Consider the following 11,418-nt stretch of genomic DNA (forward strand, 5'->3'; position numbering starts at 1 on the left):
AGCGGTTTCTAGTCTCATTAGGGAGCGGCATTTCCGCTACCATCAGTTGTTTGATATTTTGCCGCATTGGCACGCGGCAACCTTCAAAACTACCTGACGCCTAAGTGAAGCATGTGAGCGCATCTGTTGGGCCTATTATGTGGCAACTAAGTTTTCAACGCTGCATCACTATTCAATTGAGAAATATGAATAGTGGAAATTTGTAAACCCTATTTACTCAAGCTGAAGTTACAAAACGGATAGCGGGCTTTTGTGAGGTGATCGGGAAGACCGAATCCGGTACCTTTTACTCGGTTTCACCATCCTGGGTTTCCAAAATCACTTAAACTGTGTGAAAGAGATCACCTAGGCAATTAAAACCCTGTTATATATGTATTGGGGGCGAGATGGCTCAGTGGTCAGAACACGAATTTACTGACCGGAATGTCTGTGGTTCACGACCTCTGTCTCTCGACTTCCCTTGTCTAGGCTTGAGCAACCTGGCAGTATTCCAGCCCTCGTACTTCCTTCAAGCGGTATGGCAGCTAGGCACCGATAAAGTGTTACAACTGAATGATTATCTTTTCTATTTATCTTTTTTATCTATGTATTCAAAATGTATTCAAAATGTACTTTAGCCCATGATAAGGTACCGCAAGCCCACACCGAATTTCACTGCAAAAGCCTCATATCTTGACTTGATTATATGGCCATTCTGTGACTTCTGAATGAAACTTTTGTCCACGATATGCGTTGGTTGGGATCAAGCTTGTCTGCCGTCTACTCTGGATCCAAACAGTCGTGGGGATGGTGCACAATCGACTTGGCTAACGGAGAAAGTCTAGGTTTCATGAACACTTTGAACAAGGGAACTGTTTTCTAATGACTGTGATTTTTTATTTGAATCTCAACAGTAAACCGCCCGTGGATGCGATATTTTCAATTACCTGTTCCTTAGTCCAAATATCAATCTTTTCCATAAATTATCTGAAGCCTGAGCATGAGGCCTGGTCAGTATCTCCACACTAGATTGCGTGAATGCAGTCGAAGCTCACGGATAGAAGGTGTATTTTGCAATATAGTGTTAGACTTTCCGTATTCGAGATAAACCATATATGGGAATTCGGGTGAAAGTACTGTTATAGTGTGGGCAGAGACAAGTTAGTTCTTGATTAATTTGAGTAAGAGATTCGCATATCAATCACATGTCTACTCTCAAAAGTTTATTGAGTATTATCGCACGTGTGATTTTCGGTAAAACTTTCAGGCGAGTTTTAAAGCTGTGGCCAATTCCCTTTTACAAGATAACGGTGGTATACTTGATTATCTCTAAATTTGCTTTAAGAAGAGCCCTCATCCCCCGCGTAAAGGTTGGGTGTCGGTATATACTCTTGGATAGATGTTTTGTTTACACGATAATTCTTCGAGATAACAGACAGCCTAATGGAGGCACATATTAGGCTTTGAGTGCGCCTGCCTCCTAATGGGTACTAGCCTTGTGGGCGTGTTTTCGACTCTCCAGTCGGCATCTATTGTTGTCCTCGCAAATGAGTAGGCTAGGTCAGTACACAACTTAATACCAGTAAGGTGGGGTAGTGGAAACCGAAGTACATTAGCCGGCTAATTGCATATTCTCCTGCAATGTAAGTTCATCCACATCTCCCCTTATTAATTTAGCGAATCCACCGACCCAATATCGATTACCTCTGCAAAGCTGGGAACATTTTGTGAGGATTGGTACGGACTAAACAGAAGAATGAATCGGTTCGTCGACCAAAGGCCTTGGCTTAATACCATGAGCGTAAGATAGCAGCGGTTGGCGCAAGATCGCCAGGGTGGTCTACTTTTCAAGCGGCGAGTTACCCCTAGTTTGGCAATAAATTAAACTACTGCTAGCTGGTGTGCGTTAATCGGCTGTGAAACAATAGATCTACGATCACTCAAAAGTATTTTCCAACCACCGGTCAAAGGGGCTATGCCAATCTTGTTTTGACCAGTCTGTCGCTCATATACTCCTCAGGGTGGCACGCTACTCACAAGGTTGCTGAAAACTTTCGACAGCCCATGACCGGTTTCGCCCTTCATCAGGTGGGTGCCGTCCCCGAGTTTCCGTCAACCTTATGATCTACTTGAACACAAATTGCACTGTTTTCGAGAAATACACTCATTTGTAAATCAGTTTGGTTTTCACAGGAGACTCAAGTGAATGATACTCTTCAAATTGATGTGCTGCGCGAAGGCCATCTCATACTTCAGTTCGTGATTAGTTTTCATTTCCGCAGGCTGCCATAGGACTGTTTTATGTCACCAACCACGCACTGAACAAAAAAACGCGACATTTGAAGACCCGCAACTTTGGGACCTACATTTTTACAGTAGTTCTCAAAGTCATCTTGATGCAAGTAACTTTGTACTGGGAACTGTAACCACAGAATATCTCAAGCACGGAGTTGAACTAGTTTGAGGTAAGGTGAGAATCCACCTTTGTGCTTGCAAAAGCAGTTGCTCCTTTGAGATAAACTACGAAAAACAGGTGGTCCAACACAAAATGTCTAGTTGGTAACTATTTAGCTGATGAATATGACGATCATGGGGGGTCAATAAACCCGAAACATAGCAAATTCTCAGTCTCAATCCGTTGAACAAAAATTATAGGTCTCAAAATAACCCATTTGTCCTATGGGCATTCAGCATCAGTTTCTTAATTGGACAAAATGTGCATCGAATTCGTGGCATCGAATTACTACTAATAGAAGGAAGGGAAGCCCCTTTCTGCGGAGTTATTCAAAACCAAACGCGAACGTAAACAGGTTTCCTGAAAAGTGAACATCCCTAAGCATCGTTTCAAGTTTTCCTTGAGATCCATAGAGTAATGAACAACAATAAACGAACACTGCAAAAGCGGTTCCAGAACTTCCAGAGTAGCCTTGACCTTTCGAGGGGTCGAAGCCTGGACCCTGTAAAATAAACTATTTGCATGCTTTATCAGTAGTATACACCGCCACACTAATAGAGAGCAAGAATATACAACATTGTCAAGTATGTCCCTTATGGGGGGAGATGGCTCAGTGGTTAGAGCGTGAACTTACCTACCGGAATATCCATGGTTCGAACCCGACATCTCGACCGCCCCTGTCTGGGCTTGGGCGACCTGGCAGCATCCCAGCCCTCATGCTTCCTTCAGATAGCATGGCAGCTAGGCACCGAAAGCATGTTACAGTTGAGCGATTCCCCTTAAAGTGATCTCGAAGGACACTTCACAATTCTTTAATTTGTTTGCCTCATGATTGTAAAATAATTCCGCCTTATTCAGAGAATAACGTAGTTGGCACATCTACGGACGTGGCATTAAACAGAGCCAGATGTACAGATGACTTTTAAGCCCTAACTAGTTTGCAAAATTATCCATTGTATTGTTACTGTGTCAAGAAATCACACAAAGTCTACTGTTCAACAGTCAGCAGGCACGCTTTTGCTTCCTTTATCCTTGCTTGAACGAGTTTGACAAATCTATCAAAGGAGATAGGTTGCTTGTATTCTAGACCTCATCGCAATCACAAAGCCATTTGATCCGATTAGATCGCCTTGGTCTGCCACTCCTTGGTACTTGTCACAAATATGCTTATTATATTTTATTCACCCAATGCTCACTAGCCTTGAATAAGCCCTAGGTTAGGAATAGCAAGGCGAGATTTACAGAAGCTTCAAACGAAAGAGGCTAAATGTTGAGCGAGTCCCTAAACTTGTCGGGTAACATTGGTCCTTGTCACCACTGGCGTGGACGGTGTGACATCAGTGTTCAACACTAATGCTTCGTTACAGTGAGAACATTTGTAAACTAGCTAAAATGCGTTGGTTAGTAGCATCTGATGCTCGCTGCTCTTCCTAGAAACCGATTTGTGAGATGGAAATATCGCGATAGCCATGTTAAATCGGTCATTCAAACACCGAATACATGAGATATAACTATTCATACTCTTTAACTTGAAACTTACTGGCAGTTAGCTGTTTTATGCTAATGTCTTCCCATTTGCTTTGAACTTGGGCCAAACTGGTTGCCTACTCACTGGGCTTGAAGAAGCTGAAATTCACCCGACAATGAGTCCACAACGTACCGCAACGACCAATTCTCAATCGGTTCTAAGTGTCGCTTCACTGATAGTCGATTTTTCGATTCCACACTGATCACTTTTCAGAATCATCAGGCTAATGTATGGGATGACATCGTTTTTAGAGATGTTTCGAAGCAGAACTTACCCCGCGTCAAGACGTCCTAATCAAATGTTCACATATCCGAGAGAGAGAAAGGAGCTGAAGCGTACACTTGTTTCTATCGGCGCTGCTCGCTGTAACACGGAACTTTGTTACATTTAGCTTACACTGTACGAGCATTGTCAAATCCTCGTGTCAGCTACTTTAAACCAGACGTACATTACTCAGTGAGTGACCATCGTCTGCATACGATCAATCCCAAATTCTGTTTGCAGGTGTCTTATCACTAAGTTTGGCGGGGGAGAACACTGAAATGTAGCTCCATAAGACCAGATCAGATCGATAGTATCCCGGACTGTGAAAGTACAACCATCCAACCTTAGTTTTTATTCCACGAAGTGGAAATATACACATTAGCATTTAGCGTTTACAGTTTCCATTAGGAATCACTGTAGAGCTAACGTAGGTACAGATCGATTGCCAGAATCGGAAGCTATACACACTTACATGGAATGAAAAACTATACCAGTGATACGTCGTTTGATTGAATTAATGCGGAGACAAGGGATAATGTTCGACGTCAGCGCGGTAGTGAACAGTTGTAATTAGGTTTACCAAGGATACCACATACTGGTTCTGGTTCCTCTCAGTTCAAGACCACATTCCGGGTTTGATAAAATGTAACGCTGCTCACACTCATCAGCGATGCGAGTAATACATACGAGTGGTATCTATACAGTGCATAAATAGTGGATCTTATCATCCGTGAACTGGAGAATTTTTGAAGAATTGCCCGTTTTAGGGAAACATATTTTCAGGGATCATACAACTACTGACATCCTGATCACAACCTTGAAACGTGCTTGGTTTTATGAAGTGAGACAGTGGACTATTAGCTGACCTTAATTAGAGTTCTAAGTGATATTTTACATGGGGACGAAATCCTTGTAAGTTCAGTCTGGAATTCAAGTACATTCAGGAAAATCGCGGTACTCCGAGAAAAATTCTTATGACAGCAAAGCCTTCAGGTTAACTAGTTACATATGGTTAAGTCTAATAGTTTGGTTCGTTAGATGGAAAAAAACAATGTCAAAAATTGTTAAGGACATGATACACTACCCTTGAAGTTGCTTAAATATCTTGGACAGCCCACGATTGGTTTTGTCCTTCTTGGGGTGTATCCGATAGGCGAAGTCCCCGAGTTGTCATCAACTGTATGTTTCACCTGAACCCAAATAGCAAGGAATCCGACTTAAGCGCTGATCTGCGTACCAATTTAGTTTTGACGGGAGACTCATTTGGAACCCAGATGAATCACACCTACTCACTGCATCTGTTCTTCAAAGGATTTCATCCAACTTGTGGAGAGAAAGTTTTGTAGTTTACAACAGTTTTCCATATTCTACCCTGCACAATTTGAACCAAACAGTTGCGTCTGAGAAAGTGATCAAAAGCAGCTAACACAAGCGTCCACAGTCCATTTACGAGAGCCACGAACTGAATGAAAGTCCCACTTGAGCAAACACAAATACAGCAAGAAAGCCACTTGTCGTAATATGGTTGTCTTCTAGGTATCATTCAGATAATCAGGTTTCCCGACAAAGCGGGGAACATTTCAAGGTAAGCTGGAGATAAAACCAGTAAAAATAGCCAACACTGAGCACCAGAAATGACGATATACACGAAGATGAATTATTCGTTTTTTTGTAATGTACTACTCATAAGGTTGGTGAAAATCTGTCGACAGCCCACGACCGGTTTCGCCCTTATTGGGGCTCATCAGGTAGGCGCAGTCCCCGGGTTTCCGTCAACCTCATTTTCTACTTGAAACTAAATTGCACGAAATCAGCGAATATACCCTCATTTGCGAACTAATTTGGTTCTTTCTGGAACGCAGCTGAATCTCTCGTGTGTGATGTTCTCAGGCAAACGAGCGTTTGCAAATGAGTGTATTCGCTATTCGTTTTTTTATTTAGCCCATTGGCAGAAACCCCAAATCAGTTTTAAATCGGTGGAATAAATCATAAAAATAGTTTGACGAAACGCAATGCAACGAAACTGGTACCAAGAACACGCTTCTGATAAACATCAATGAGGTGAACGGATACGATCACTTGGTTAAAATGTAGCAAACCGAATGCCAGAGTGTATGATCTGGTTGATTGCTTGATAAATATTTGTCAAAACACCTCATGGGACTTCCATTCCGTAACTCGCTTCTCGGAATTAGCGAAAGGAACTTTGTTAGTAGGTAAGCAGCTGAACTTATGCGGTACACCGTGAGATAACTGAGAGTTATTGACTTTGCAGTGTTCTGAGTTTACAAATCAGTATGCAATCTCCTAGTAACGCGATGTTCAGCGAAATTTATCTGGAGACTGTCTAATTGTGCCGACTGATTGCTTTGTTCTCCAAGTATACAGACAATGCGAATCGCACCGGTACATTGCCTGAAAACATCACAAACGAGAGATTCAGCTGGGTTCCAGGTGAGTCACTCGAAAAATCAAATTAGTTTGCAAATGAGTGTATATTCGCCGACACTGCTTTATACTTTTTGCGCATACAAAGAGTGCACAAATTGTATTTATCTTGCAGTTTTGTTGATCTCACGGTGAACCGCCAAATTACATATTTTTTACTCCGATAAGTGCATTTGTAGACACCATCTCTGGATGAATTTGCGCATCATTTATTCATGCATGCATATGGTAATTTTGAGTTGGATCGACTGAACTTTTCCCCAGCACCTTTTATGATCTTCCGAAGCTTGTCTGGGATGATATCAGGTTGTCTTTCCACCGACAATTCCCCCTATTCATCTTCTGTAAGTACAGAGGAAAGAATGCGTGAGAATAAAATATTTGAATCGACTTTGAACGGTATATCTTGCTCGAAATCGAGGATGATGAGCGCTTGAAATGTTGGATAAAGTGCGTCCTTTTGCGGATAATATGTTATCTTGTTCGCCAATTTCATCCTGCCTAATATCTGATTCTCGCTTTCATCTGCATCAGCCTATTTGTTGTGACATATATCGTTGGCCTTGGGAGCAGAGGGTACACTTTTAAACTGTTCATTTTTGTGTTCATTTTTGTCCATTTCCAAGGCAATGAGTGCAAACCAAACCTTGGTTGCATGTTTCATTTAGGAACCCACCACAGGTGTCTGTCGATTTCAGTGGGAGCCGATCTGAACTGCTGGGGCACGTTCAGACCATTCGTTCTCCTTTTATTGCACTAAGTAATGGGTGAATATCCACTTGGTGGAATAGCTCCATCTGGGACGTGGAGAGGCTGGGTAAAGACTATAGATATGCTGTATCATCAAGGAACACCCAGGAACACAGCTAAATGTGAGCTGCGGCCTGTGAATGTATACGTCTTCTCCTCACCAGAACATCCCTGTTGAGTGAAATTGGATGCTAATATGTAATGAATATCCTGTGAATTTACTGCACCGTGTGGTTGGGGCATCTAATTGTAACCCAGTTCTCCAAACAATGGAACTTTAGGTCTTTGAACTGCGCACTCAGTCGAGAACATGTTTGCTTGTTCAGACGTGACAGTGCAGCTAAGTCCTACGGGGCTTCAGATGTTCGAAATCCGGAGTTCAAACCCCGGCGCCTCCGAATGTGTGCGTTACTGATGAGTTCTAATAAGAGGAAAACACGAATTCAGTTTCTTCTTTCTTCGGTGTGAACCCACAAAACGAATTGCACCATGACTGTACAAAAGAGAGTAACGAGGATCTATATTCCACAGATCCTACCAACCCCTTTGGAGATTTGCCAGCAAACTGAGATTAATCTGTGGCTTTGAATTCGACGTCGTCGAAAACACTCTGTCATAAATTGTCATACTACCGAAACCAGATTTCTACAGAACCAAGTTACTGATAGTTTGTTATGAGAAATTCACGGTTGCTCGCTTTAATTTGCCCCGCTGGACTTCAGATTCGCGGGTTACCTGCCGGTGTGATACCGGTGTGATCTTCAAACACTTCGTCTGCGTGTGCTGTTTGGGTTCATTGTATCCACAAAATGATCTACTGAAACGTGCGTCCATACTAGGCAGATGTATATTCTAAATTGTTTCGAATAGTTCGAATAGCAAAAACGCCCATTATTATCTACTATTTTTACTTATGCTATCGATTTTTTCGCACTGGACTGGCTTACATTAAAGCGTCCAGTGATACTGTTTTTTTGTCGGTGGAAGTGAGCAACATCAGATTTCAGACTAGGAGCCTTGGTCCCCAGTTTACAAAGTTCCTGGAAATACTAGAGTATTTTTATGCATAGGAGGGAGTGAATTTCACCTCTTATTCCACTGTTTACTTCTATAAATGACATTGAGTTCACATCAACCCGGATAAGATGTAATATACCTTTTCTATTCTTTACCATAGTGGTCTGAAATGTCACCCCGGACGTTTTGTCCCCGGTCATTGCAAAAGTCAAGCGTTCAACCCTAAACACTAACTACCTCGCGTCCAAGGAACCCCATCCGGTTGCATAAGGTTCAACTCTAAACAATAACTACCTCATCACGGACAACTACCGCGCGTCCAAGGAACCCCATCCGGTTGCATAATATCACCGAGATTTCACATTCCGAGACGCTATATCTACTCACCATAGTATGCAATAATTGGCTTTCCACCCACAATTCCGTCTGCGTTGCATCTGTGACAAGTACGTGTGTGTGTGTGTGGGAACGCAAATTTCGCCATAACTTAGGAGAAACTGGAAATTTTATGGAAAAACCCGAAACATAGTGAAAAAGCTTGAATTCTACCACGTATGACAGACCTTTCCGATATATGTGACGCCGTATGATCTTCTACATCATGCGAAATCCTATCATGTGCAAAACAATCTAAAATCCGGAATCGCCCAAAGTGAGAATCAAATTTTCAGCTTAAAATAATGTGACGATTGTTCATTTCAAGTTAAAACAAAATTAAAATATTAAGCAAGTAGCTGTGACGCGTTTTCATACAGTGTCGCCATGCCAACGTTGGGCAGCACGAAGGCTGAGTTACTGCGATTCTACCGAAGCCTAGGCGGAGGTAGTCGAGATGCCGAAGTTGGATTTAAACCGATAGCTTTCCGATCGCTAATTTCACGTCCCAACCATTTCATCTGTCTCAAGCTTGAGTTTATATAGTTATAGTTAGAGACGTTACGGCCATATAGCAAGGGGAAACAGAACAGCAAAATTAACAGTCTTTTGTGTTCCAAAGTTCACCCAGCTATTAGTCATTTCTTTGAAGTTGGCTGCACCAACTACCGGTGACCAGGCCGTTCCAACAACAGCCGGCCAACGGCCCAACTGAGTCTGATCCAATCAGGCTCGAGGGATTGGTCTCGGGACGGACGATCACAATCCACCTTGAGCTGGGATGAGGACTTTGATGTTACGTCAGTGACAGACCTTACTGTTAAGAAAAGTTGAACTTTGTTGTCCTCTGTTGCTTACTTTTGTGTAAAGAGTACCGTAGACTTTCGGACTCAGATTTCCCTTAAGATATTTTTGATCGTTATACCTGCCCAAACTCAGAGTCCTGTATCGAAAAACCAACATTCGGCATGATGACAAAACGAAGCTCTGTGCGGTCTTTCCTATGAATCATACGTAACCTCTCTGAAAGTTTCGTAAATATTTATCGTGCGGTTTCTGGTAGGCGTCATTTTCAACGGGAGCTTCGCAGAGCTTGAACTGATATACCGAATAAACCGTGTGTCACGCTACATGACTAGCGGGTCAATCGATCGTCACGACCAGGACAGTTATTGGGTCGCCGTTCGATGAGTCGGAGACACCAATCACATCGCTCAGTTGTGATCACGTTCGCCTGTTCAGACGTGAAAATTCGGTTACGCCCAACGTGCGTTGATGGAGTAGTGGTTACACGCTCGCCCCACATGTCACGTGTCACGGGGTTTAGATCCCGTGCACGGCCATTGGATATGCACGACTGATGAGCCCTAATGAGAGCGAAACTCGAGTCCAGTGCTTTCCTTCGTTGTGGACTCACCGGAATAATTAGACTAGAACGGGAGGACGACCGTTCAAACGAGAGTGGTGCGACTATGAACAAGATACCTATCCCGGAAAACTCCAAAACTGCAACCAAAGCTGAATTCTTGATACATTTCACATGATCCCATCATTTGATTCTCTAAATGTTTTGACCCCAGGACTGGCCGCAGCCAAATAAATTTAGCCTACGGTGCCACGGCTGAAGATGTTCTGTGGCTAAGCCGCGAACCAAAGCTCTACACCTCGACTACTCTGTATAAGCATCGGCAACTAGGGAATATCTCAACCCTCGCGCTTCTTTCAGGTGGCATGGCAGCTAGACATCGGAAAGGTGTTACAGCTGGACCACTATGACACACATGCGCATCAAAGCGGATTCACACTCGGATCCGCTCGATTCAGTGAGTGTTTAGCCTCGAGGCGCACCATAAAAGACGCAACATCTGGCATTACCAACGCTGCGAATAACGCTTGAAGGCTGCTTCATGACAGAGGTTGGGAGCATGCTGTCTCCACAAAATGATTATTTTCTGCAAACATTCGCAAACTGAAGACAAATCTGTTAGAAACAATCAGGTTAAATTATCATCGACAGCAATGGCTCGATTTGGTACAGATCCATCCCACTTTGTGACAGCTAATCCATCCAATCAGTGATGAAAACGAAACACAAGCTCAACTCAAATGGGAATGATACTCGGAAAAAACGTTGGAAGTTGAGTTTGCATCTGCCTGTCCGATATGATGAAATCTAAGGAAAACCCGATTCGCAGTCGTTATGAAAACCATACACAATTGATATAGGCTTATTTGGTGCGGTTTAGGATTGCCTGAACAGTGCTTGAACCTTCGATTAATTGTTCTACTGGCAGCAAAAGGCAATCAGTATCGCAACAATGTCACATTTCATCCAATAAAGTTGCTCAGATCAAAGTTCTTTGCTATTTTTGTTACCCTTGCCTGTGCCTTGTGAATGTAAACAAGCAGAAAGTTTGAATGAAAAATTGCGAATGCCATTTGCACTTCTAGTCATTAGTGCTTGCTTCAGTGAGGTTTAGCTGGCACAGCTGTCGACTGAGGCAGGAGCACCTTACCGACTGTTCCATCCACTGGGACGCCATTGACGTTATCCTACATTTCAAGCTTTCCTGCCGTCCATCCAACAAGCCGGATCCATGAA

The 11,418-nt window shown here is 42.9% G+C and overlaps 1 protein-coding gene across 1 annotated transcript; it reads right to left on the reverse strand.

The window, feature by feature from the left end:
* Positions 1–411: 411 nt before the first annotated feature.
* Positions 412–9,779, reverse strand: T265_05849 (hypothetical protein; the record flags this gene model as incomplete). The annotated part of the gene is made up of 4 exons (XM_009170970.1): positions 412–582; positions 1,684–1,723; positions 3,073–3,212; positions 9,675–9,779. 4 exons carry the CDS (start codon positions 9,777–9,779, stop codon positions 412–414), a joined length of 456 nt encoding a protein of 151 aa, XP_009169234.1.
* Positions 9,780–11,418: the final 1,639 nt, after the last annotated feature.

This window comes from Opisthorchis viverrini (genome assembly GCF_000715545.1).
Source record: "Opisthorchis viverrini unplaced genomic scaffold opera_v5_117, whole genome shotgun sequence".
Taxonomy (NCBI): Eukaryota; Metazoa; Platyhelminthes; class Trematoda; order Opisthorchiida; family Opisthorchiidae; genus Opisthorchis; species Opisthorchis viverrini.